At 47.8% G+C, this 27,975-nt stretch overlaps 1 protein-coding gene across 1 annotated transcript; it reads left to right on the forward strand.

Moving 5' to 3' along the window:
* The first annotated feature begins 359 nt into the window (after positions 1–359).
* On the forward strand, positions 360–27,910 carry ATP1A1 (ATPase Na+/K+ transporting subunit alpha 1). Its single transcript, XM_056340402.1, has 23 exons — positions 360–607; positions 8,210–8,317; positions 9,540–9,599; positions 10,643–10,846; positions 11,204–11,317; positions 11,847–11,981; positions 12,179–12,296; positions 13,256–13,524; positions 14,590–14,788; positions 16,212–16,321; positions 17,712–17,846; positions 18,410–18,602; positions 19,099–19,274; positions 19,822–19,958; positions 21,861–22,011; positions 22,595–22,763; positions 23,384–23,538; positions 23,904–24,027; positions 24,807–24,952; positions 25,078–25,208; positions 25,795–25,896; positions 27,022–27,113; positions 27,570–27,910. Exons 1-23 carry the CDS (start codon positions 596–598, stop codon positions 27,596–27,598), a joined length of 3,069 nt encoding a protein of 1,022 aa, XP_056196377.1. The 5' UTR covers positions 360–595; the 3' UTR covers positions 27,599–27,910.
* Positions 27,911–27,975: the final 65 nt, after the last annotated feature.

The following is a 27,975-nucleotide window of genomic DNA, read 5'->3' on the forward strand; positions in this document are numbered from 1 at the left end:
TGGAGGGGGCGCTCGGTGCCCCGCCGTGAGGGGACTCGGTCCCGGCGAGACCCGCGGGGAAACACTCGGGGAACCCGAGACGTCGCGACGCCCGTGGGCGGCGGTCACGAGGGAGAAAACCCGCCACAGCCCCGAGGGGGCGGCGCGGCCCGGCATGGCGGCGGCGCTGGGGGCGGCGGCGCCCGCGGGGGGACACCCCGCGCCTCGCGGTGCTGGCCGCGCCGAGCCCCAAGGTGCAGCCGGGGCCGGGCCAGCGGGGCCCTGCTCCCGCCCACAGCCCCCCCCGCCCCGGCCCGGTGCCGTCCCCGCCTCGCCCGCCGCCTCGCCGGGGCGGTGCGGCCCACCGGGGCGGGGCGCTGAGGGTTCTTTATGCGGCGGGAAGCCGGCGGCGCTCGGAGCTGCGGGCGGCTGCGGCGACAGAGAGGAGCGACCCGGGCCGGGCCGAGAGGGGGGCGAGCGAAGGAGCGGAGCCGCGGAGGAAGGCAGCGGAGGAAGGCAGGCGAGCGGCGGCCGTTCCGCACCTGCCGCCGGCCGGGACACGTGGCGCCGCTGAGCCCCGCTCCTCGCCCGCAGCCGCACGCAGCCGCCCGGCACCATGGGCAAGGGGGTGAGCGGCGGGGCCCCGGGGCGGGGCGCATGGCCGGGAGGGGGAGATTCCGGGAGCGCCGCCGGGTTCCCCCGGGCTCCGCTTTCCCTCCGGTTGGAGCGGGCGGGGCCGCGCTTTGTCTGGGGCGGCGGGGTGGCGGCCACGTTGTGTGTGAGCCGGCGGTAGCGGCCGTTAGAGGGCGGCGCCGGTGCCGCCGGCCCCGAGCAGCGTGCCCCGCCGCCGGGGGAGGAAGTCACGGCGGAGCCAGGCGCCGCCGCGCCTCTCCCCCGGGCCCGGCCGCAGACATGGCCGCGGAGGGGGCCCCGCGGCGGTGAGCCGCGGCTGGGGCGGGGGGCGTGCGGCCCCGGTCCCGCCGCCTTCCCCGAGGGGCCCTTCGCCCCCGCGCGTGTGGGGCCCGCAGCCCCCGGGCCGGCGTTATCGGCTGCCCTTTCGGAGCGGGGCTGCCCCCTCTCCCGTCAGAGTGCTTCAGACTTCACGGCGGGGGCGGGGGGGAAGCGGAGTTGTCCGGATTATTAGGGTTCATTAGGGCTAATTTGGCTTTGGGTAGCATTGAGAGCGCTGTGGGAGGCTGGTGGCAGGAGGGACATGATCGCCTCTGCCTTTATGATGTTTGTCCTGTTAATTGGGGCGATAGAAGCCTCACAGGAGGCTGTGCAGCTGTTTCTACCCTGTACCTGTGGCGTTTCTAGTTCAAAACCCCAGGGACAGGAGTCCTTAATTCGGATCGTACCTTTTAACTAGAGGAGAAGTGTATCTGAAGGCTCCTGAAAACAGGAGCAAAGACTCCTTGGGGTTGGACGCTGTGACCAGGCGCCCACGTGTGGAGCAGAAACACCTCTTGGGCTGCTCCGATTTTCTCTTAATTTTGAAAAAGACAAGACCAGTTTCTGGGGTTTATATATTGCTTGGACATTTGGGTTTTTTCCTGTCAAATACTTCCCTGCGTTATCTTGTGTAGCTAGAGTTGTGTAGGCTTTTATTTACCTTTGTTTGAGATTTTTTAGAATTTTTAGTAATTTTAGGCTGGCTTAGCCAAAAGCTGAATTTCTCCGCTTCTCGAAGGAGAGTGTGACGGTGCAGGGTTGGAGGAGTGGAGGTGGGAGCGTCATCCCTGCCTACAGGTGTTCCGCGCTTCCCCAGGCGCTGTTCAAACATTGCCTTGACTTTGCATTGTCCTCGCCAGCGCTACAACAGCGGCAATGTTGACATAACCTCGTGAATAGTAAGGGAGCTGCAAGAACATGGCTGAATGGACAGTTATTCAGAAGAGAGAGGGTTGACGAGTGTGTGGGATGGGTTTTCAGGGTTTTTTTTTGGTGGGGTCTCTTTGGTTTTGCTGCCCCAGTGAAGTCCTTTTGATGCTTGGCAGCCCAGCGTGGCGTATTTCAGTACGGTGAGCTACAGGTAGTAGTAGTACAGCGTACAGTGAGAGGTCATCTAAGAGATAAAATGTTGAGGGTGGATCGGGTGGTGGTGCAGTCTTCTGGATGCTTTAAATCATGGAAAAATCCATGTGTATACATATGGCTGCGGTGCAAAAGGCCTCCAGAGGCTTGGCTGGACTAATAGGAGGTAGAAATGCTTTCTAATATAGAGGGCTGCCAGCTGTCTCGCTTCCACTGCAGGTTTCATAGGTTGCGTGGATCATAAAGCAATTGGCCTGAAACTGAAGTGCCGACACAAGGGATAATTCACCAGGGTATGGCTGCCTCAGGCTTTCTGGTAGCAAGTCACAAGATTTGTTTGTTTAGCGGTGAGAATGCATGCGGGCCATAGGGGAGCCCCTGAAAAATGGGGATGTGAGGGCAAGGCTGTGAAAAAGGCAGTGTGTGGCTGCAGCACTGAACAGCACGTGCCTGCCCTGGGTTAGGGTGCCCAAAAAGGAAACCTCTTTCCCTATGGGATGGAGGAGAATCTAAGAGTATAAGTGTGAGAGAACGAGTTCCTTGTCTCTGTGGCTGTGAGGAGAAGCCGATCGGAGCGCCTGTTTTACTTTAAATGGTAACAGTACAAGGGGAGGGCCGGGAGCCCGTGTCGTTCAGCCCAAAAAGCAGATTATCCAAGGGGGTGTGTGTGTTGGAGGAAGGCAGAAGGGATTTCATTTCTGTTCAGAGCTGCCTGCAGGCTGCCCGCAGACAGCAGCATGTTTTGCTCGGTCTCCCTCGCCGCGCAGACATAGCGCAATGTCATCAGTGCGTGCTTTGGGTTGCTTCTGGAGGTCAGTGCTAATGCCTGAACCCCAGTTCAGGGGTTTTTCCTGTCAGAAACCAGGAAGGCTTATTGCATAATGGACAAACTGAGGGGAAATTATGCAAATCAAAGCAATCCTTATCTCATGCAATTAAGAAATCTTAAATATATTTACTCTCTTCCCTCCCCCATCTTTTTCATTCCTACTTTTTATTGCTATGGCTAGAGGATACGCCTTTTGCCAAAGCAAGCTCTGCGCCTAGTCAATACACGTTTTTGCAATAGCAGTGCAACAGGGTGAAGGCTCTCTGGCAAGTCGTCTGTCCCTGTGGATTTCAGTCCCACAGCCTGGTGGGATCCTGACCTGCTGAAAACTGCAGAAGTTCATGCTTCACCCAGGCCTTTCCAGGCAGCTGAAGTCACCGGCTCCTCTAGGGGAGAACTGTGTCCAGTCCACTTGTCTTTATGTGCTTGACAGCTACTAGAGATGTCTGGATTGATGGTAAAGATGCACTAATATTCTGGGCAAAGAATTGTGGGAGATACCTGCTTTAGCAGGGGGCTTGCACTAGATGATCTCCAGAGGTTCCTTCCAACCGTGACCATTCAGTGATTCTGTGACAACACTCTGTAGCTTCACCATGCTGAAAACCTAGCAAGGGTTGCTCAGCCGTGCCAATGGTGGCATTTGGAAAGTCAGCTCTGCACTCAGATCTTCAAGCAGCTCCAACAAGATGTAGAGGTGTTTGTGCTAATATTCACAGAAGGCTTAAGGTGTGTGGGTGGTCCTGTTTTTACCCAGATGATGAAAACCCTTGCAAAGTTTAGATCCCTTGTTGTGGGAGGAGAGCTTGTCCTTCCATAATGTGGGAAGCAGCAGTCTGCTTGCGATGAGCCATTATTAGCTGTAGAGTAAAAGCTGCTTTGTACTGTCCTAGAAGCTGAGCGTATGTTCAATTGATGCAGTTGACTAGACTTTTTGATTAAAGATAGGGGATTGAACACAGTTCTTGCAGAGGGAGTGAGAAGGATCCAAGGGAAGGCATTAGCGTCCTTGCTAGGGTCATGAGCAGTGTTTCCAGTCCAATAAGCATAGTCTGTATCATGATTCATCTGGTTAATGTATTTACTGGTGACTTGTCTCATGAGGCAGCAGGACAGTAACTTTTCTGTTTTCTCTGCGCAGTTGATTATAATGACATAAGTACTAGAACAAATCAGGCCTCCAGAGACTGCGTAATTTATTTTGGCTCTTACTTGACATTTCTTGTTGGATTAGGTGATGTTAGAATAGGGTACTTCTGAGCTTGCCTGATGATTTGCACCCCTCCCGTTTCCTGGTCAATCATGACTTGTATTGAGAACATCAGCCATGAATGGCTCAATTAGTGTGGAGGGGAAAAGCATAAGCTGTATTTGAAAGACAATAGGATTTTCTGGGGCTGTATAAAAATTCTTACACTGGTATGTACAAATGTTGTGCTTAAGCCAATGGAAAAAAAAAAAAAGGATCTTGCATAAAAAAAACCCCTGTGTTGCTTTTTCTGTGGCAGTTTTGATGAGTCAGAGTTCCTAGGCTAAGTCAAGTAACGGGGTGACATTTCTGATGAGACAGACCTTCCTTTGTGTTCAAGCCATGTGATTAATTCTCCGTAAGACGTGGATTTGAAGTGCCATAGGCCACCTGCTTATTGTACGGCAGGAAAAGGAGGGGAGAGCAAGGGAAATCCTACAGCGCTGAGGGGTGGGATGAACCCCTTGTCCCCTGGCAGCCCAGCCAGCACGAGGCTTTGTTGAACAGATTGGGCTCATCTTGCCAGAAGAGACACAACGGCCCTGAAAGCACAGAAAGGGGCAGGACTTTCTCTGATCTATGCGTCATGTTCAGATTTGAATGATGAAGCAGGAAGTTCAGACTCTGCATGAAACGATCCTGTAGCAAGAGCTGAAACTGATGCTACTGACTGACCTGCTCTGTAAGGGTGGGATGCAATACTAAAGCAACAGATGGGAAGGTGTTGTGCTTTATTTTTATTTATTTATTTTTTTAACTGAGGAACTCTGAGCTCCTTTGTAAGATGGATTCCACTATGACCCAAATGCTTGGGTGCTTAAAGAAAGAAGTAACTCTATCTGCTTTTTGTCTTGACTGCAGCTGATCACTGAGGGTTTTATTAAGTTTTTTTTTTTAAGAAAATCGTGCTTGAACAAGGGCAGTGAGCCTTTTCGTGCTTGCCCACTTGTAGGTTGTCTCGGCAGCTGAAAGAGCTAAACGCTCTTATATTCTTGGGCTGTTCACTGGTGCCCCCAGTAAGACAGGTAACTGCGAAGTTTCAAAGAACCAAGAGGTTTTTAGATCACCTGCAAGAGCTTGCCAAGCTTTTCTGGGGGGAAGGAGCGAAGCTGAAGGTGACGGCCTGCTAGTCAAGGCACCAGCTCCTTCACCTGCGTTAGAAATCATTTCTTGCCTCAAGCAGTCATCAATAAGCATGTGTTTTGTGCAGGACTGTGTTTGAACTTGTCTGGTAGAGCTCTAGCGGAAATCAGAGTTGTTTCCTTCAGAGACTGCAGGAGAGAGATGCTTCATGGTGACTTTCTGTGAATTGCCCTGTGGCAAATTCTTGTGATGCTGGAATGTGAGGACTATGCTGGTTTAAGTTCAGTGGCTTCTTTTTTTAAGAAGTGAAAGGAGAGTTTAGGTGCAGGGAAGAGAATGTCAGGAATGCTAGTCTGTAGTTCTGCCTCCTTTCCCTGGATGAGAAGAGGCAAAAAACTTGGCTCTGCTCCACTTTTTAAAAACTGTTTCCATTGCACAGCCCTGTAGCTGCGTGCAAGGATATGGGAGATGCAAAGCCTGCTTTTACTGAGCAGGGCAAGAGAGGGCTTCTGTGCACACGAAATGTACGAGTGTGGCCGCAAAGCGGTGTGCACAGAGGTTTCTCAGAACACTGGAAATACTTGTCTAGATGTGACTGAGGGGTTCTTTTCTAAAAGTTATCTTCCTTCTTTTTTGTGTAGTTTCACTTTTGGTTTTGGTTTCTATTTGGAATAAATAATAAAAATTTGCCGTGCTAGCTGCTCAACAGGGCAGTTCAGTTCTTGAATCCTAACAGTAGTTTCTGTGTCCAGATTGCTCTCAGGAATCTGGTTTGTGATGTGAGGTGCTCATGCAAAGATCAAGCAAGGCGATGCCTTTGAAACCTTTTCTTAATCCTGTTAATGGCTTGACTCTGGTGCCACTAACTGCTGTTTCATCTCAAAATTACATCTCTGGGATCTTACTGGGTGAAAATCTAATTGCATAAAACTTGTCAGGGATGTAATAGGTCCCATGTAGAAGGGAAGGGAAGGAAAAGCTGCTGTTGGAGGCTTCTGAGAGTCTGGAAGTGTATGGAGTGCTTAATGAAGGAACTGCGCAGTAAAGGCTGTGCTGGTGCCTGGGTTTGGTACCTTACAGGGTATCCAAACTTGTAGTTTGGGATTTTCTGCCTATAACTCTTTATTTTTTTGCCCTCTAAGTGATGTTTATATGTGCTATGTCATGATTTGTTTGTCCTTAGACGCTTGTTTACCCTGTCATGACAAGTTCTAAACTGCTGCATGATTTCATGTAGAATCAACCATAATGTAAGTGAATGAGAATCTGAATAAAGAGGCTTTAAGCGAATCATCTGCTCTGTGAAGTATAAGCAGGACTAAGCACAGACTGAATCTGCGAAAGTGTACTACTGCTTTGTGTACTATTGTCGCTGGTCAAACTGCCATAAATTGAAAGCAGATTTCTGTTGCGTAACGGGCCAGCTAGGGTGCCAAACTGAGAATGAAAGTGTTGGAACTTATCCCCCAGATTTGACCAGCCGGAGATACCACCTCTTATTTATCTTCAGTTGATAGGCTGCTTCTTGCCAGGGGACGTGGGAACCTGCAAAGGGCAGGGAGGAGTTAATGCCTTGAAGGGAACACGTGTATGCACTTAGGCATGACTTTTTCAGCTTGAGCTGGGGCTAGTGCATCAAGACTGAATAGCATGTTGCTTGCTTTCCTCCTAGCTAGACTTGCACAATGTCTGGCTGTAATCTGTGTGTTGGAGATGCCGTTGAGCTCTTATTTATTGATTTTGGCTTTTATTGAAGTGGCATAAGTTTCGTGGAATCATTTAGGTTGGAAAAGGCTTAAGATCATGAGAGTCTCACCGTTAACCTAGCACTGCCAAGTCTACCACTAAACCATGTCCCGAAGCGCCACGTCTACCTGCCTTTTGAATACCTCCAGGGACGGTGACTCAACCGCTGCCCTGGGCAGCCTGTTCCAATGCTTGGCAACCCTTCTGGTGGAGAAATTTTTCCTAATGTGCAATCTAAGCCTCCCCTGGGCAACTTGAGGCTGTTTCTTCTTGTCCTATTGCTTGTTACATGGGAGATGAGACCGACCCCCGCCTTGCTATAACCTCCTCTCAGGTAGTTGTAGAGAGCGGTAAGGTCCCCCCTGAGTCTCCTTTTCCCCAGGCTGAGCACCCCCAGTTCCCTCAGCTGCTCCTCACAGGCCTTGTTCTCTAGACCCTTCCCCGGCTCCATTGCCCATCTTTGGACACGCTCCAGTACCTCAATGTCTGTCTTGCAGTGAGGGGCCCAAAACTGAACACAGGACTCGAGGTGCTGCCTCACCAGTGCCAAGTACAGGATGATGACCGCTTCCCTAGTCCTGCTGGCCACGCTGTTTTGAATACAAGCCAGAATGTTACTGGTCTTTTTGGCTACTTGGGCACACTGCTGGCTTGTATTCAGCAGACTGTTGACCAGCACCCCTAGGTCCTTTCCTGCTGGGCAGCTTTCCAGCCGTTCTTCCCCAAGTCTGTAGCATTGTGTGGGGTTGTTGTGACGCAAGTGCAGGACCTGGCACTGTGAGCCTTCATACAGTTGCCCTTGGCCCATTGATCCAGCCTGTCCAGATCTCTCTGCAGACCATTCCTACCCTTAAGCAGATCAACACTCCTGCCCAGTTTGATGTTGGTTGAAGGTTCAAACTTGCTGAAGTTGTGCACTTGATCCCCTTGTCCAGCTCATTGATAACAATATTAAGCAGAACTGGCCCCAGTACTGAGCCCTGGAGAACACCACTTGTGACCAGCTTCCAACTGGGTGTAACACCATTCACCACCACCTTTCAGGCTCTGCCACCCAGCCAGTTTTTTACCCGTTGAACAGTACACCTGTCCAAGGCATGAGCAGTCGGATTCTCTGGGAGAATGCTGTGGGAAACTGTTTCAAAGGCTTTACTAAAGTCCAGATAGACAACTTTATAATAAACTGTAATTGCTTTGTGTGCCTGGCAGTCTCACGTGCATAGCTCACATCTGCTGCTGTAGAAGTTGGTGGTAGGGCATTTCTAACAGTACTGTGTCTTCTATTGCAGGCTGGAAGAGACAAGTATGAGCCCACTGCTACATCAGAGCATGGCACAAAGAAGAAAAAGGGGAAGAAGGAGAGGGATATGGATGAGCTTAAAAAGGAAGTCTCAATGGTAAGAGTGTAGGGCATGGAAAGAGCAGCTTTAAGAATGTTCACTATCCCCGAAGCCCTGTGCCACCTGTGACTAAAAGAGAAAGAGCTAGTGTGCTGACAGCATAGTGTGACCAAAGGCACTGAACTCCCTTCTTGTCCCCTCTGTCTCCAAGCCAGACGTGCTGCACATGTTTCAGCGTCAAGATGATCACGCAGCAGGCCCTGAAAACATCGCTTCTCAAAAGGCACTTGACACGCAACCCAAGTTTCCACTTGCCTGTGTTACCTGTAGCACAATGTAGCTGCATTTGTTCACCCAGGCAAGCGCTGTCTGGATCGCGGTGTTGCAGGCTTTATTGTGCTCTCATGTGAGTGAGACTGCTGTTTTCAGTCCAGCTGAGGAGTTGAGTCTGTACAGCTCCATTTACTGCTGGCCTCTGCTCAGACTGACCTCAGTATTATTCCCTCTAATTGTTTGAGGCTATGGGGAGTGTCTCCCATCCCCAGCTGTGAGTGCTGGATGATGCTATACATCTGTCTGTGAGCATCATCCAGCTTAATCTGCTCCTTGAAGATGATGCAGGTTTTGTTTCTCTGCTGTGGATTTGAGTCTGGGCTTTTACGTTTTTGGCCCCATTGTTAGGGAGAGGGGATACTAAAGCTTACTCCAAGAAGAGATTTTGTGTTCAGTGGCAATACTAACTTAAGTATCTGCTCCCTTCAACACAACCTTTTAAGTGAGGCACTGCTCTGCACCAACGTGATCCAGTTGAAACCTGGCTGTGAAAAGGAGCCTCTTTCGAGGAAGGAACACTGCTTAAGCTGACAGCATTACTTCAAAATGCGTGAAATTACAGGGTTAATCTTCTGTGCATTCCTACCTTCCTTCCCAACTCCTTTCCTTTTCCCTCCTCCCTCACCCCACCCCCCCCAAAAAAAAATCACCCACTGAGGCTTCACAGAATCTGCTGGGGGTGTAAAGACTGCACTAAGAAATAGTCAGAGTTTGTTTAAAAAGCTGTCATGTTGTACTCAAATAGTCACAAGAACACTAAAAATGAGACTGCTTTGACTTGTAGAATGAGATTGAGGTTCGCTTCACAGAGAAGACGAGCTAGAGTCTTGCTAGCTCACCAAACTGTTAAGGGCAGAAGACCTGGGGTGGGGGTGGAATTGCTCAGCTCTGATCAGCCTGCAGGGACTGTGATTTCTTCCCCACTAAACCATTTCTTGTCTTTCAGGATGACCACAAGCTGAGCCTTGATGAACTTCATCGTAAATATGGAACAGACTTGAGTCGAGTAGGTAGACTTTGTTTTCCCTCCCTCTTTGCCCTGATCTGAAAAGCAACAGTTATGGCTCAGAGCATTTCACAAAGGGAGATCTGGGTGGTCTGGATTTTTTTTTTTGTGGTTTTTTTTTTTTTTTTCTTCTTTTTTGTTTAATCTCCCCTCCTCCAATTAATTTTCCCAGGCTTTGGGAGAACTGTTGAGCTCACAAATACTTCTCTTCATCCTCCCACTGTACAGCCTGGCTGCAATACTTTAGTGACTTTGTTAGAAACAAAGTCACTGTTATCTGTGTCTGAATTGTTCCAAGGTCAAGTTGATTCTTTGATTTATTTTTCTTTTCCCTGGGAAGCTTGTAATAAAGGCAAATGTTTGTTGTATTGCAGATGTAGTTTAGTGAGCTAGCACATGCCCGGAGACTTCATGATGGCTAGTAGCAGTTAAAATTTTACTCTTTTATAGGAAGAGGTGTGCAAATGTCCTAGCTAACATCAAAGTCCAGTGCAGAAGCACTGCAGTGGTTTTGCACCTTGGCTCTCATTTGCTTTGCTTAATAAATTTTTTGCATGAGTGCATGTAGCAACGAGCCTGCTCTTACTCTGTAACAGCAGAGACTTGCATATTTCTGTCAAAGACCTTGGCTTCTGAAAGCTGAGCTTCCTGGAAGGCCAGTCCAAAGTGTCATCATTTTTATGGCTCCCAGCTTTCACTTGTTCCATAATTTGATAGGATGGATTCCACTGGGCTGTCCCGCAGAGCTCTGTAGCCTTCTCAGCAGCCTCCTCCTGCTGCTGTAGCCTTCTTGTCCTGCCCTTCTTTAATGTTTGTAGCCCCACAGCCTGCAGGCTCCTCAAGTAGCATCCAGCATCCTGTAGCTCCTCTTTTGGCACTTGGCTTTCATGTCCTGCATTTGCGTTGCAGAGCCCTGGCAGCTGTGGAGATCTCCATTGCCTGTTAGCATCTCCTTATACCTGCTGTAGAACATGAACCAAGTTCAGAGCTACCTTCCCCAGTCAGTCTTGCCACAATGCCTATGAAAGGAACCTCTTTTCTAGGGTTTGACTTCTGCACGTGCAGCTGAGATTTTGGCTCGTGATGGCCCAAATTCTCTCACACCCCCACCCACCACTCCTGAATGGGTGAAGTTCTGTCGGCAGCTCTTTGGAGGATTCTCGCTTCTGTTGTGGATTGGTGCTATCCTGTGTTTTCTGGCTTATGGCATACAAAGTGCGATGGAGGAGGAGCCCAACAATGATAATGTAAGTAAAAATGTCTGGTTTACCTCAAAGGCAGACCGAGCAGCCCGTTTGGCTCAAAGCAGATTAACTTCCTCTAAGCATTCAGTCCAGAAGGTTTTCCCATAAGCACGGGAAATCCAGTTGTGTGAGCTTAACATGTCTTGGAGTGCTTCCACGTAACTAAATGGACAGCCAACTTCCTTTGTGTTGTGTTAACAACACTAGCTTGTGGATGGCCTTTGTGTACAAAATGTACAGAGACTGCGAGTACCTCCATGCCTTGTAACAGGGCACTTAAATACTGAGCAATTTGTCTGGACAAACTGGAAGTCTTCCAGGCAGATCATCCTCTTGACTTACTTTCTCTGCTACTTGTAGCTGTACCTGGGTGTTGTGTTGGCAGCTGTGGTTATCATTACTGGCTGTTTCTCTTACTACCAAGAAGCAAAAAGTTCCAAGATCATGGAGTCCTTCAAGAACATGGTGCCTCAGGTATGGAATACTTCATTTCCTTGAGATCTGCCAAGCTGTAGCTTGCTGAAGCTCATTAACTATTTAAAACATCAGTCTCAATTGCAAAAGGCCTGGCTGTTAGTGTGAGTTACTAGCTTTTAATTTTGAGGGGTCTATGAGACTCCTTCCTCTTCTGGCTCCAAGTAACCTTGCTAATAGGCCAGGGCAGTCCCTGGCACCCTGTGAGTTCCACTAGCTTATTAATGTTCATAGGACACTTTCTTGATAGTCTGGGAAGCTCAGTAACTGGTGTGATGGGCACTAAAACTCAGATCCTTCACAAAAGTCTATATTATACCTAACTATCTCACTGTCACCTTGGTAACAAGGAACTTTAATATCAAGGAAACAAAAATAGCTGTTTTTCTTAAATGACACGTATGAGAGATAAACATCTTGGCACAAGTAGAAACCTTGTAGAACCATAACACAACTATTTTAAGATACTCTGATCTTTTGAGCTCTTCAGATTGCTTTTGACATAGGTTGTTTCTTTACTGTCTTTCAGCAAGCTCTTGTAGTCAGAAATGGTGAGAAGATCAGCATAAATGCTGAAGGTGTTGTAGTTGGAGATCTAGTGGAGGTGAAAGGAGGAGATAGAATTCCAGCTGACCTTCGGATCATATCTGCTCATGGCTGCAAGGTACAGCAGTGACGGGCTGTGTGAAAGCTTCATTATGAAGGATGATGAATTAGTTGGGTTTAAAAGAGTGCCTTCTAAGTTGTGAATGGCTGGTGAAGTGGAAGAGAAGGGTAGGGGGAGTGCCTGCTGCTTTATCAGCCTTCATTGCTGAAGGCATCTGCCTACTTGTGTATGACAAAGTACTCTCTTCCATGTAGGTGGATAACTCCTCACTTACTGGTGAATCAGAGCCTCAGACCAGGTCTCCAGACTTCTCCAATGAGAACCCGCTGGAGACCAGGAACATTGCCTTCTTTTCCACCAACTGCGTGGAAGGTATGTGATTCTCCCACTTCCCTAGCTTATTAATAACGCTAGGGATTGAACTGCATAGGTAAGCAATGCAAATGCTGTGCGAGTTTAGTGTATTAGCTGCTAGCCTACTCCTGCTATGCAAGAGCAGGTTGAAAGTTCCCAGCAAAGGCTTTGCCTGTTGCATCTGCAGTACTGTACAACAAAGACAACTCCACAGCACTACTGTTTGGGGTTTTTCTTTCTTGCTCCTCCTTTGAGGAGCAGGTATGTGCTGTAAAGCGTGACTGCCTTGCTACAGCAGTGTTAAGGCACAGATAACATCATGTGAAGCAAGGTGGTTAGGCAGAGCTATAAGAAATGCTACAGCTGCTGCAGAAAGCAGGAATTTCGGGTATCTCTGGCAGAACTTCCTGTTGGAGCTCTGAGCATGGTGGTAGGCAGTCTGTGCCGAAGCCCAGAGCATCTCTTCCAAACCCACAGGGCGTCAAGGTGTGACTGTTCAGTGATGGGTTAAGGTTCTGCCTGATTCCTATTGTGTCCTGTCCTGACAAATTCTCACCAGCAGCTTGTCCCTTGCTCTTTCCCACTCCTCAAACCCCCCCAACCCAGCAGAACTGAAGGACATTCTTGATCTTTCTCAAGAGCCTTGGGGAGAAAAAATGGGCCTTCCCTTAAAGAAGGGAAGAGGACACTGCTTCTTGAAGATGGCTTCTTCTAATTCCCTGCAGTTGGCACTTGATTCCCTGGGATAGAAGGGAGAGGGTGTGCAGTCTGACACGAGGGTCCTGTGCAACGCTTACCTCCATTTATTTCTCATGGTTACTCTTGAGAGTACGAAATGCTACGGTGGGGGACTTTGGCCATTATAATACCTACCTGCATTATCTTGGGCAGAGACTGCTGAACTCTAGGGCAGGCTGAGCAAACTCAGCGTGTTTGGGGAAGAGGTTTTTGTTTTCTGAAACGTGTCTCTCTTCCAGGCACCGCCCGTGGCATTGTCATTAGCACTGGAGATCGCACTGTGATGGGCCGTATTGCCAGCCTGGCTTCTGGACTGGAAGGGGGAAAGACTCCAATTGCCATGGAGATTGAGCACTTTATTCACCTCATCACTGGAGTTGCTGTGTTCCTGGGTGTCTCCTTCTTCATCCTTTCACTCATCCTTGAGTACACATGGCTGGAGGCTGTAATCTTCCTCATCGGGATCATTGTTGCCAATGTCCCTGAGGGGCTGCTTGCAACAGTCACGGTGAGTGAAGTTGGAAAGAAGATGGAGTTGCATATATGGTTCTTAAGAAAATGGAGTGCTTCATGATCAGTGTGAAGTCAGAGGTAGACGCTGAAGTAATGGAGTGGTGAGTGTATATGGCTAGGCCTTGTAAATTTGGTGTATTTAGACTAGTTGCCTGAATCAATCTCAAGTCCTGTAGCTGTTTTATCTAATGAAGATGGGTCCCTAAGCTAGGCCTGCACAGGGGCTTGGCACTGTAGAACTGAAGTGAGCAAGACTAGGGGTTCTGGACTTGTCTTGCCTTTTTCTGTGGCAGGAAGGGGCCTTCCTGTTACAACTGTTCAGGGTTTTTGCACCCACGTGTGCTCCAGCCCTCCTACCCTGAATGGCTGGCAGAGCATCCAGCAAGCGTCACTCTAGTCCCGTCCTGGCTTTTGATCTGAGACCTGGCAGAGGTTCCTGTAAGTTTGGTTTCCTGAAGAGATGGTGGGAGTATCTAGGTGTGAAGTTTGGTTTCCTGAAGAGATGGTGGGAGTATCTAGGTGTGCTCAGCTGTGCAGGGGGAGGCGGTGGGTAAGGCTGGGGGCTTCCATGCAGCCTCAGGAGGCAGAGCAGCAATGGAGCTGGGAAATGCACAGTTGGGAGCAGGAACCAGATAAGAGCCTCTGGTGAGAAAGGGTAGCTGGAGCTGCTGTCCTCTTACACTGGTGAGTTTCAGCCCTGTTGTCACCAGACCTGTTTCAGGCCTTTCTCATACATGGCCTGTCTCCACCTGTTTTGCAGTTTTCGACTTTAACCAAAATGTTAGTCTAGGGCATGTTAATCCCTTCCCAACACACTAAGAAGCAGGAGACTGAAATCTTGCAGGTCCTTTTCTGGACGGTTTGTGATGAGGAAAATGTGTCGTTTAAATCTAGCAGCTGGGCCTAAATGCTGCTGTTTATTTTGCACTGGCAGGGTGAGCCTGGAGTTAGGTATCACTGCAGGGTATGTAAGCTGGTGGTTGTTCCATACCCACAGTGAGTTGGGTAGCAGTGATTTGGTGCACAAGCACAGCCAACCTGTCATCTTCCTTGTCTCCAGGTATGTCTGACGCTAACAGCTAAGCGTATGGCTCGTAAGAACTGCTTGGTGAAGAACCTGGAAGCTGTGGAAACCCTGGGCTCCACGTCCACTATCTGTTCTGACAAAACAGGCACTCTGACACAGAACCGCATGACGGTTGCACATATGTGGTTTGACAATCAGATTCATGAGGCTGATACTACAGAGAACCAGAGTGGTAAGACCATTTCTTTGCACTTGAGGCATTTCAGAAAAAAGCTATTTTTTAATGGAGTTTCCTGTACTTCTAGGAACCCATGTTTCTAGCATTCCAGTACAAGTGAAGTTCACAGTGCAAGGGCTTCTGACGTACTATTTACAATGAGTGTTAAAAGACTTGGTGACACACAGAAAGCTTTGCGCTGTACCAGTTCTGTTTAATCCTTAAACTCTGTATAGGCTGTTTTTGTCAGAATTACTGGTTTGATATTTGAGTCTCTTGAATGTTCAGCCCCTTATATTTGTCCAGTGTGTACAAATACTGTTCTGCACTTCAAAGTACCCGATTAGTTTTGCCAAAGCGTATCTGAAGAAATTGCCCCATCTTAATTCTGCTAAAAGCATGGACAGCAGAGGTCTTGACCCTGATAGTAAACTACTTGAGACTTAGATGCAGATGGAAATTTCCCATGTTGAGCTAGATGGCTGCCCTGAACAGGGGTTTTCCCAGAACACCCTGGTTGTGTTTACGGAGTGGTAGCAGTGAATGAAGTGACAGTAAAACTTCAGCAGGAAGTTTCTTTTAGATATTGATAAGAATCTGAAATCTCAATGTGCTGTGCAGTTCAGAGAGGTACTTGCATCTCCAGAACTGTTTAGTACAACCAAATTCAGGAGTTTTCCAGCTGTTGTCTAGCTTGTGAAACGTCGTGCTTGCAACACGTTATTAGCATAAACTTTTTCCAGTGCTGCTGCTGCGCCCTGTCCCCAACCACTCCAAAACATTGTGCTTGATTGAACCACTTAAAAGAGCTGCTTTACTGTTCTTGGTCTTTACAACTAGTGCAAAGTAACAAGCTATAAATAAAGTGTTATTTGGAAGCTCTCAGTTCTGGCTTGGCAACGGTTGGCTTGGCTGCAGTAGAAATAAACTTAGAAGATGTCACTTCATGGAAAGTACATTAGCTTATCAGTTAACTGGCTGTTCAACTAATCTCCCTTGAAGCCAACTTAAGAGCCAGCATGAGAGGAGCAGTATCTTTACTTAAGCATTGTTCCTTTGGGAGCTATTTCATCCAGTTCCTGGGTGATGGATAAAGTGGAACCCAGCATCCCTTACTCAAGCCCCTCTGAAAGAATAATGTCTGTCCAGAATCCCTTGGCCAAAGTTAGCATGGCCGCTGCTGCTGGAGCCAGCCATTGCTGGAATCTTGAAAGCAGAGGTGTTTTCCTGCACTGTTGCTATTTGACCCTGAGGTCTCAAAATAATCAGCTGTTCATCAACTACCTGGGAAAGGAGGAGGATTGAAAGAGTTGTAGTGTGCTAGCAGGCTCTAATTTCCTATTTCTGAGGTAAAGGCTTCTTGCTCCAAGCCTGTGGGACTCTGGGCTTCTGTGATTTTTCTGGGGGGGGCTTTTTGACATTCTTCCCCTGCTTTCAGGTGCTTCCTTTGACAAGAGCTCAGCTACTTGGGGTGCTTTGTCCAGAGTTGCAGGTCTTTGCAACCGTGCTGTGTTTCAGGCCAACCAAGAAAATGTACCAATTCTGAAGGTGAGTTCCTAAAAGAAATGTTTGTTCTGTTCCTACCACTACCCTTTTGTAATGGTAGTGAGATTGTCCTGTGGGTCACAGGAACCTGCAAAGCAGGGGTGTCTGCTGCTCTTAATCTTTTCTGCAGTCTGGTGCTTTTATAGATGTGCTACAGGCAGAGGAGATTGGGCTGGGAAGATGTTTCCTACAGCAGACTCACTGCCACCCACTAGCATCTACAGTCTGTTTGGGAGGTCAGATACTTGACAGGGCTAGGAAAGACCAGAAGGCTTTTCTAGACGTTACTCAATGGCTGTTCTAAGAACTGCTATCTCTGGCATTTGTACACAGCTACAAACACCCAGTTCTGGAAGCTGGGAGTAGACGCCAGAGCTGGGGAGCAGCAGTGGGAGACTGTTTGTCTTTAGCCAGTCTGTTCTTGCTGGCAAGTCTTGGTTTCTTAAGCTTTTGCTGGTTCAGCACTGGTGCAAACACCAGCATAATATCAATTCAGATTCCCACTTCTGAACTGTGACCCAGCCAGGGTTGAAATTAACTGTACAGCGCTTATAATCTGTCAAATATTAGTCATGTTGCTTAGTAAGCTTCTTCCCAAGGGTGTTCTGATGCTGTAGTAATAGAAATGATGGAACAAACTTTTTTTCTCTAGCACTCCTCTGACTGTAACTTCAGGTCATGTTTTTTAGACCCAAGATGAAGAACTGGAGTTATTCTCATCTAAGGAAGGCTTGGGAGGGGCGGGAGGGTTGAAAAGTCTTGAGATACCAAAAAGCAGTTAAAAAATAATAAAAAAATTCTCATCACAAAGAGATCAGAAGAGCAAGAAATTTGGTGCAAATTGCAGCAAACAGAACTGCAGCAGGACATTGGGCACACAGAGTTCTCCAGAACTGAGAACCCCATCTACAATCTCTGAGCTCTAACCTTATGAGGGAGGAGGCGTGGACAGATTAAATCTTCTCTGCCAGAGGCTTGATAAGATGATCTTACATTGGGGTGGGAAAGCACGTGCGAGTGTTTCTGTGTATGTCATCAGTCTTCATCTCGCCTTTGCTGTTCGTCGTGGCAAACGGCTTACAGCCGTTCTTCTCAAAGGTTACCTTCCAGCCTCTCTTTCTCTGACTGCACCTGATTATCTGACTTTCTCTGCCCTTTAAAAGGGCTTCTTGACTTTGGCACCAGAAGACTGCTGCTCTCTCAGGCTGGGAGGCCTGGCATCTGAAATACAGTATTTGTCAGTGGTAGGTAATAGAATTATTTATTCCCTGTTCTCATATCATGTTATGTAGAAGCTGGGACTAGGCTGAGATAAATAAACTTTTTAAAAATATCTGATCTTCTGTGGTGAGTCCACTGGGATGTATGCTTTGATAGTTGTCTCTTCCCTCAGAGAGCTGTGGCAGGAGATGCCTCTGAGTCTGCACTTCTGAAATGCATTGAATTATGCTGTGGTTCTGTCAAGGAGATGAGAGAAAGGTATCCCAAAGTGGTGGAGATTCCATTTAATTCTACCAACAAGTACCAGGTAAGTGTGTATTCTCTTGAGGGAGAGCCGCTGTGTGACACATTTACATAAATTTGCACGCAGTGTGCCTCAAAACTTGTTTTGGCACCAAAATCTTGTCTAGTCATTGCTTGCTTGTAGACTGCTGAAGACTATGAATTTAAGTTGAACAGACCATATCAGTTATACTGCATAAAAGCTTCTGGAGCTGCCCTGACCCTAAGGTGTCATGACGCTGCTGTGAAATGGCCAGGCATGCTTCCCTCCTGTGCAGCAGTAATGCGTGGAGAATGGAAGAACTCAAATCTGGAAATAGGAATGAACTGCTAGGAAATGGCCTTAACGGGTAGAACTTGGATACAGAAAAGGCCACTGCAACATCTGTGCTTATAATGTGAATGTTAAAGTATACATAGTAATTCCTTAGTTTGTGAACCTCTTTTTAAAGTGCAGGTAAAGGAAAAGCAGAGCAGAATATCACAAACTGTCCTAAGTTACCGTAGGCACAAAACACTGAGAGATGGTGATTACTCGTGACCTTCACAGTACATGTCTATAAAACAATTTCATTGCTTCCACCCTAGCTGTCTATCCACAAGAATGCAAATCCATCAGAATCCCGTTACTTGCTGGTGATGAAGGGAGCTCCAGAGAGGATCTTGGATCGCTGCAGCACCATTCTTATTCATGGCAAAGTGCAACCCCTGGACGAGGAAATGAAAGATTCTTTTCAGAATGCCTACCTTGAGTTGGGAGGCCTCGGGGAGAGAGTGTTAGGTAAGGAACAGCAGCCTTTATCAATTGGAAAAAGATTTGTCCTTCATGCTCCTGTGCAGAGTCCCCACAGATTAAGTACTGTGTTCCTGCAGCGTAACCATAGCGTGGTGTTGAGTCAAGGTCACTTCAGCAATTCATATAGGAACAGGTCCTGCCTTTAGCCTTTAATCTAAAAGGCAGCCTGCGGGGTCTTGTCTTGCCCAGCGGCTGGGTTGCCTAGATCAAAATGAAGCAGAGCATTTGGGACCTTCAGGTCTCCGTGGGGCCACGTGGTATTAGATTTGCTCCACTGCATGTGAAGCAAGCTGTGTCTGGGCACCTAGCAACAGCTAGTAGTTATCAGAATAGGAGCGTGGCTCCGGCCTCAGTAGCCTTGGCTAAACCTCTGACACTGCCCTGTTATTCTTGCGTAGCTGTTTGCAGAAGCAATAAGCATTTGTTCTCTCTGCCTCCTGATCTGTAGGAACAGAGTAAACATGGGTTTGATGTGTTACAGGATTCTGTCACTTGGCTCTGCCTGATGATCAGTTCCCTGAAGGCTTCCAGTTTGATACAGACGAAGTGAACTTTCCTGTAGACAAACTCTGCTTTGTAGGACTGATGTCTATGATTGACCCGCCTCGTGCTGCTGTGCCAGATGCTGTGGGCAAATGCAGAAGCGCTGGGATCAAGGTAGTTTACTCCTGGGTTGAAAATTGCCTTGCTCTATACCTGTGCATGTAAAGGGCTTCCCTTAGTCTCTGTGTCACTGTAACATGAGTGAAGACAAGTGTTAATGAGGATTTTTGTAGCATTACTCCAGGCTTCATTTCTGAGTTAAATACAAATGCTTGTGTGTTAACGGACCGAAAAAATGAGTTAGACTCCAAACTGCTAGAGCACTGGCAGGCGCTGGTGGTGCGGTGTCCCAAAGCATGTGATTTGGCTCAGGTGTGTTCTGCATGTCCCACAGTACTGACCGAGATGAGAGAGCAAAGCACAGGCTGGAAACGGAACTGGATCTGTTGACTCAGGATTAGCAATTTTCTGTCTTCCATCCACCTCAATCCCTTGCATGCTGGTAATAGGTTACTGCCTGTACCTCAGCCTTGCTCTGTGCCAGGGCTTGCTAGCAGAACAAAAGCCACGTGGCCTTTTTAGTCTCAGGGGACCCTGCCTTCTGGGCAGTGTTGCTCTGCAGCACAGGCAAGGGTTTCACGGCAGTCTGTTTGCGTTTCAGGTTATCATGGTTACTGGAGACCATCCGATCACAGCCAAAGCCATTGCCAAGGGTGTGGGCATCATCTCTGAGGGCAATGAAACAGTAGAAGATATTGCTGCTCGACTCAACATTCCCGTCAGCCAGGTCAACCCTAGGTACTGACGCTGGGGGGAAAGGCCAGAGCTGTTAAAAGAATTAAGCCCTTGCCTCTCTTCTTGCCTTGGATAATCCCTCAGCATCTCTCTCTAGACATGAAAAGCTTCGCAGCGTCTGCTTTGCTCAGCATGTTGTGGCTCTTCAGTGTGTATCTTGAGTTATTGAACAATGCATAAGGCTGTCTTGAATGTGCTTGTGTCTTATGCATGGGTAGTAGTTAGGAGTAAGCCCTATACAGAAAACCCAGGTAGTTTCTTTCATCCTTTTTTGGCCCTGTAGCTGCCTGTCCTGATGGTCTGTCCCCATGCTGGGGGAGAGAAACAGCTGGCTGGGTGAAGTCTTCTGAGGATTAACTCTTTCCCCATGAGCTGAGCATTTGCCCTGCCTGGTTCATGTCACTGTGCAAGCCCCACATACTGGCCCAATGTAGCAGGCAGGAAAAAGCATCTGAATTGGCATGGGGGAGGGAGGTGGCTGGCTGGGGACTGTTTTGAGCAATGCTGTTGCAGAGCCCAAAATGCACGTACTCCTGTGATTCCAGATCTTTAAATAGTCTAGCTTTGCCCTCAGACGTATACTTAGTCAGGCTTGTTTAGTAATACAACTTACAGGTTCATGGGGAAACTCCAGTAAAAAGAAAATACCCAGTTAGCTAGTCACAGTCCAGACTGAATGGGCTACCAAAAGTAAACTCTGTTTAACTGTTCTATACTCTTTAGGGAAAAGAGCTGAAATGACACCTATAAACTTGATTACTCAAAGCCCAGCTCTGTCCCTTTTGCTCTCAGACTTCTGGGTCTGACTGCAGGTGGGCAAAGGGAGCAGGACTTGGGCTGGGTAGAGGAATTGATGCTAGCCAGTAGCTAGAAGCAGAATAAATGTGAAAATGGAATTCCTTCCTCTTAAGAGGTTAATGTTTGCCTTCATAGCCTAGTGCAGAACTGAGGCATCCTCAGAAAATGTCCTTTGGCATAAGCAGGCTGTTTGCAGAATGGCTGGGCTGTCTGCATTGCTTAGCTTGACCCAGCCTGTGTTTGAGCTGGAGGGTAGCCACCTAGCTTATGAACTGTGAATAGAGACACCCTGTGGAATGAAATAGCTTGAGGATGACAAGTATTGTGGCTGATTTTTTTTTTGGGGGGGGGGGGGGGGCGGGGGGGAAGTGGTTTTGTTGGTTTGGTATTTTTTTTTTTGAGGGTAACTTACCAACCTGGCAGTGCAGGCTGGGGATCAGTGGGCTGTGTGACTGAGCAGGTCAGCAGCTGGCTGTGAGGGTGGGGAAGGAATTTCCCTGTCTAAACTGGGTGATGTCACGATCTGTGTGGACAGTCTCCTAGACCTATAAGGGATGGTATGCTGAGTGAGAGAGGTGGTATTTTGCTGTAGCGTGCAGGGTACCGAACCAGTCTAAATATAACGTGGCATGCTTTTGTTGCTGAAGAGTGTGGAATAGTTGAACTGGCATAGGATGGGCTCTCTCTGTGAAGAGCCAAGTGTAGATCATCAGCCTGTTGCAAAAGAGACTGCCGGCAGAAGACCGCAGCATCTCTCGTGATGGTGGAAGCCAACTGCCTCAGCCAGGGCTTCCTTTCTTGCAGAGGGCCCAAGAGCTGTGGTAACAAATAGTTTTTGCCTTGGTGCATTTTAAAAAGCAGTAGAAAGAATGAGTCTGCTCATGGGGCTTTTTGTCTGTTGCTTGGTGCTGTCTTTTTCTTTGTGTTCACCATCTACCTTGGAGCGTGAAACTTCCGTGCAGAGGCTGCCTGGATTAGTATTTAGTCACAGCAGGAGTTGGTCTTTCCCTAGAGCTCTGGAGAGCCATAGTTTTATGGGCCAAATACAGCTAATGAGAAATTAGTTGGACTTGTGAAGTAAAACATTATATTGTCTCTTGATTGCAGAGATGCCAAAGCTTGTGTTGTTCATGGCTCAGATTTGAAGGATATGACTAGTGAGCAACTGGATGACATCTTGATTCATCATACAGAAATTGTCTTTGCCAGGACATCTCCTCAGCAGAAGCTTATAATTGTGGAAGGCTGTCAGCGGCAGGTAAAGAGAGGGAGTCCAGGGATTTCATGTTGGAGAAATCCCTAGAGAGATATACGTAAACCTCTGTGTGTGTGTGTATATATATATATATATATATATAAAACCACAGTCAACCCATGCTGCCTTCTGAAGTGGCAGGGCTTAGTTTTCTCAGTGCCCTCAAGTAAACAACCAGACTAGATCTCAGTCTTTCAGCAGCTGAAGGCAACTGTCAGGCTGCTCTACGATACGTAAATATAAGGGTCTTGCAGGAAAACATTTTCCGTTTTTACTGAGGCTTTCTTCTGATCCTAGGGTATTTAAATTGTTTAATTTCTAAATGCTCTGGAGGTGCCTGGGAGATGAGGATTCAGCATGTTTATATATTGTCCAGCATCACCTTTGGGGAGAGCAGCATGGTTCTCTGATAAGCCTGATCAGAACAGGGAAAGGGGTGAGGGGAGGACAAGGAGAAACTGAGGTATCTTTGTTGTAAAGTGAAGTAGATTTTATGCTTCATCTCCTGAAAGACAGGAGAAATGTTTTGGGCCGGAAAGCTATTACACGATGATTTCAGTCTTTCTCTCCCTGTTCTTGTGACTAGGGTGCTATTGTAGCAGTCACAGGTGATGGTGTGAATGATTCCCCAGCCCTGAAGAAGGCTGACATTGGTGTTGCTATGGGCATTGCTGGGTCAGATGTCTCCAAACAGGCAGCTGACATGATTCTGCTAGATGATAACTTTGCCTCCATTGTCACTGGTGTTGAAGAAGGTGAGTTTATAGCTTGTCTACAGTAGTCACAAAGTGGTGTGCTTCAGCAATGTAACTTACTGATTCCCTCTGAAACAGAAGCATCTGGAGGGCTCTCCTTTATTTGAGCTTGTCTCCATGATAAGTGTTTTCAAGGAGGGCCGTGCTGTCCTCCTCCCTTCAGGGTCTTCTCCCCTTCCGTGGGACCAGCATGACGCTTTGGGATGAGTAACAGTAGGAAGCAGCTGAGCAACAAAAGCTACTTTGTCCTTTTGCTTAACACTGACCTTACAGTCATCTTTGCCAGCTGAGTCTGACACATTTTCCTCCCTGATGGAGCAATAGCTCTCAAACAGGAACAGAGCAGAGGGTACCTTCAGGGGCTCCTAACGATCTTGGGAAACCAGGGCTTAGTATCCTTAGTATGCAGTGAACCCTGATTGATTGATGTGACCAAAAATACTACTCTCTATAGGCGATGCCGTGCGTGGAGCACACAGTCTCATCCTTACATGCAAGAGAACTCTACAATTTGCTGCACTAGCATTTTGCCTCTCAGTGCTACTGAAGCTGCCCATGAGCTACTTGGCTGCTTTCTGCCGATTAGTGAGAGTTGCATTGTTCTCTCTTCCTTGCCACAGGGCGCCTGATCTTTGATAACCTGAAGAAGTCTATTGCTTACACCTTGACCAGTAACATTCCTGAAATCACACCGTTTCTGATCTTCATCATTGCAAACATACCCCTTCCACTAGGAACAGTCACCATCCTCTGCATTGACTTGGGCACTGACATGGTAAATGTCTTTTTGTGTCAGGAAGAAATTTTGGGAAGAAATGTGGGTGTTCTTGGGTACCCTAAAGAAAAGGCAGGTGGAAGGAAAATGCTTAAATACAGTTTTCTCTAGCGTTCTGGTTTAAAATCAGTGACTGTTTGGTACTCGTAATCCGTGCTCCCTGTCTCATGGCTTTCAGAGTCTGAGGATCCTTCAGTTCCATGTAAGGACAAACCGGGGGTGGGGGGTGGGGTAGGGTCCCTCTTGAATACTACAGCTAGAGGTTTTGGGCGGTGCTGTTTGTCAGGTTGAAAACATGGGGCAAGGAAGGCTGTACACAGTGGAAAATTGAAATGGTTCTAACAGTGGTCCTACCACCTCCCAAGGTCCCCGCTATCTCCCTGGCATATGAGCAAGCAGAGAGTGACATCATGAAGAGGCAGCCCAGAAATCCCAAAACAGACAAGCTGGTGAATGAACGGCTGATCAGCATGGCCTATGGGCAGATTGGTAAGCTGGTCTGTTTTCTCTGGCACCAGTTTGAACTCGGTGGTAGTGGGGGTTATACGCCATCCTGAGTCAGTGACTGCTCTGGTAGAGTTGAGGTTTGGGATGTATAAACCAGAACCTCAGGCTGTTAAGAGCTCTTGCCATGATTCTGCCCCTGTGGCACATAGTGGTGGCTTGTGCAGCTTGATCCATTGAATTGCTTTCACAGTAATTTTGTTTAATTGCATAGCGCTGTAAAGGAACTGGCTGACAACCAGCTCTCCTCTGGTTCAGACTTGTTCAGCAAGAACATAGATCCCATTGTTAGTTTAATTAGAAGTAAAGGATTCTCTCCAGCGTATCCCTAAACACACAGTATTAGGAGTCTTGATTAAAGGCAGCTACAGAGACGTGCCCAGTTCACAGGACAGGAGCGCATGCTTAATTGCAGCAGACCTTGGGAACCTTCTTGACTATATTTTGCAAGGATTGGGGGTGGCCAAGGCTTAATGAGAATACAAAGGGAGTTTTATCTTGTGTCCTTGAGTACTATGCCATCACAGCACAGGGCAGCACAGAAGTAACTCTGTACAAAGCTGGGAGGAGAAGCTGCTCAGCAAAAGAGTCGCAGCTGAGTTTGATGTTAGTGTGAACTATTTCTATAGCTGCTGCATGGGAGACTGAGCCCCTCAAGGAGTAATGTTTGAGGTGGTTGGGGTCTCCTGCAAACTGTTTTCTGTTAATAATTGCACTGCACAGTAGCTTCATCAGTTTTTTGTCGTTCGTTCTTACGTGTTTAGGTATGATCCAGGCCCTTGGAGGTTTCTTCACCTATTTTGTAATCATGGCAGAGAACGGGTTCTGGCCTTCTGGCTTGCTAGGGATCAGAGTTCAGTGGGATGACAGATGGATTAACGATGTGGAAGACAGCTATGGGCAGCAATGGGTAAGTTGTGAGGCACCACTTGGAGGCTGCCAGCCAGAATTCTAAACGCCTGCTGAACTTGGTGTGAGCACCAGAGCAAAGGCAGCATGTCTGAATGCATGCTCTCTGTTTTGTCCGCTTTCTAGACCTACGAACAGAGGAAAATAGTGGAGTTCACTTGCCATACAGCCTTCTTCGTCAGCATTGTGGTTGTGCAGTGGGCAGACTTGATCATCTGTAAGACCCGAAGAAACTCTGTCTTCCAGCAGGGGATGAAGTAAGTCATAAGTCAGGCTGTCCATGGAGGGATTTAGAATTGGATTCTGTGTATTCTCCAGCACATGGCAATCTAGTTCTTCATCCCAGCACTCTCTGGGGATCTTGGCATAAGTCTTGAACAGTGTGGTGCCTTGGTAGTGGATAAGAGGGACGGGGTGCTCTGTTTCTTGTAGTACCTGTTGCAGTAGTCAGGCTGAGACAGTGCGAAGTGCTGACTTCTGTTGGCTGTGGGAGCTAGCCCACCTGGAAGGACAGTGACATACTCCAGCGCACAGCGTTGTGCAGCAGCAGAGCAGCTGATCAAGAGATCTGGTGGCGTGAACCCCAGCTGCCTTCTGAATTTGTAATGAAAGCAATTGCTGGCTGACTTAGTTGTGAACTGGAATGTATCTTTTGTCTAGAGACATAATACCCTTGTGACAGCTGGGCCATCAGCTTGGATGGCCTGATAGTCCCCACCTGATGGATTTCTGGGCTAGACCAAAATGTCTGTTTCTATCGACTACCATGTGGCAACTAGGTGGTTTTTCAGGATGTCATCTGTGAGAGTACTTTGTTCCTGACTGCATTTCTGTTTCTACTAGGAACAAGATCTTAATATTTGGTCTCTTTGAGGAGACCGCTCTGGCTGCGTTCCTCTCCTACTGCCCTGGGATGGATGTTGCTCTAAGGATGTACCCTCTCAAGTAAGTTGCATCACGTTTTTTGTGCAGCAGGCTGTACTGCAGAATGGTAGTGCTTGGGTGGGGAGATGGATAAAAGTGAGCTTGTGGAGCATGAAACCTAGTCCTCAACCCAGAAGAGCTCAGGCTAGAGGGTGTGAGTGGTCCTTTGCTGTAGTGGGGCACACCAGGGGTTTGCTTTGCTTTACTGTTTGTGGGGAGCCTGCAGTTCAGTGCCCCATTGAAAATTAGCAACGTGACTTCAGTTGTGCCACTGTGCTGTAGTGCAGCTGCTCTTGTACTTAACTTGCGTGGAGTATTTTATGGGTAGGGGGCTGCACCTCCAGAGAAAGCCAGTTGAATTGCTCTGAAACACAGGCCAGGTGACTCTTTATTAAAGAACTGGTGATGACATCTTGTGCCTTTTTCTACCTTCCACGGAATTGGCACAAGTAGTAAAAATCTTTTGAAGGATGCTATGTTAGGTGCAGATGACCAGTTAGTGCATAGTAACTTTCTGATGTTGGGAGGGTGCGAACATCTTAAGCATTGCTCAACAGTGTTGCAACACTTTGTGTCCAGGGCTTAGTCTCAAACTTTGAACAGTCCTAAGTGCCACGAAATTTTTCATTGCAAAAAAAACAAAACCAACAACCCACCCTGGTACCTCTTGCAATCCATTCAGAAGTGTTGTCTAGAGTTTGGTGCTGAAGTGTCAGCATTTCTGAAGAAAGCTGGCCTCTGCCCAATGCCTGCAGCAGCTAGATGTTAGCACGTGTAAATCTGGGGAAACCAATGCAGTTCAAGTGAGCAAGGCTGTGGGCACAAAGGTTGTGTGTACTTAGAGGAAATATTGCTACATTAATAGGTGGGGAGGTGCTGGTACGGAGATGAACAAAGGTGCTATGACACACCTTGTGCTGGAATTAACATCCAAAAGTGGATGAACCTATTGCAGCAGAAGACTTGATGGTAATTCTTGGCTTGGAGGATTCTCAGCTAAACCACAGCCTTGTGGGAGCTGGTGCCCTGGCAAGCTGGGACATGCCAGCCTTCCTGCCCTCTTCTGTGCCGTCGAGTCAGAGCTCCGCTAGGCGAAGAGAGAGCATCTCCGCTGCCTGTGTTCTCACTGTCTCCTCTCCCAAACAGGCCAACCTGGTGGTTCTGCGCTTTCCCATACTCCCTTCTCATATTCCTGTACGATGAAGTCAGAAAGCTCATTATCAGACGCAACCCTGGTGGTAAGAATATGCTGCTAATCTGTGTATTTCCTTCCCCACCTTTTTACGCTGCTGAGCTCTGCAGAAGCTCTGACGGTGCTCAGGGACCCCCAGTGCTGAGCACTATGCAGGGATGTGTTTTGCTGTGTTTTCCCTTCCTCGACATCAATAGTGCAGTGAGTTCAAATTGAGGATTTCCTCTGTCCTTCTGCCTTCGTTCTCCAGCAGTATATGAAAGTACTGATGCACTGAAGGAGGTGGAAAAGACTGATCAATGCTTGGGTAGTTCTAGAAAGCTGGTATAGAGCCCAAAAACTGCAGCGCATTAACAATTTGTCACGATTTTTCCATTGTGATGGGTCACTTACTAGTTCAGGTGCTACAGTGCAAGCTTTCGAAGCCTAAAAGCAGCTCTCATGAACTTCATATTGGTCTGCCTCAAGACTAAACCTGCTTTCTTGCTCCCTTTTCTTTTAGGTTGGGTGGAAAAAGAGACCTACTACTAAAAAGCGCCTGTAAAACATTCCACGCACAGCCCATGCCACCTCTCCACCATCTCCCCTGTGTGCGTACTTCATCTTTGCAAGCGCAGAACTGTGCCTGGGCAGGAGTGAGCTGAAACTAAAGGAAACGTGAAGAAACATGGACTGGAGGAGAAAGCAAGGGGGAGGTGGGGGTGGGGGGAGTGTCTGACCATCAGTCCATGGGGATGAGAGTTTGAGTAGTTTTATGTGCCTTTTTTTTTTTTTTTTGTAAAAGGAAACTGAAGATTTTATATGTGGATTTTTACAAATAAAGATGGATTATAAGAGGATGCCCCCACATGGTCTTAGGTGGATGTTTTTCTCAAGAAAAAAAAACAACTGGTGCAGGGTAGCTTCCC

The sequence above is a fragment of the Falco biarmicus genome, chromosome 5, assembly GCF_023638135.1.
Source record: "Falco biarmicus isolate bFalBia1 chromosome 5, bFalBia1.pri, whole genome shotgun sequence".
Taxonomy (NCBI): Eukaryota; Metazoa; Chordata; class Aves; order Falconiformes; family Falconidae; genus Falco; species Falco biarmicus.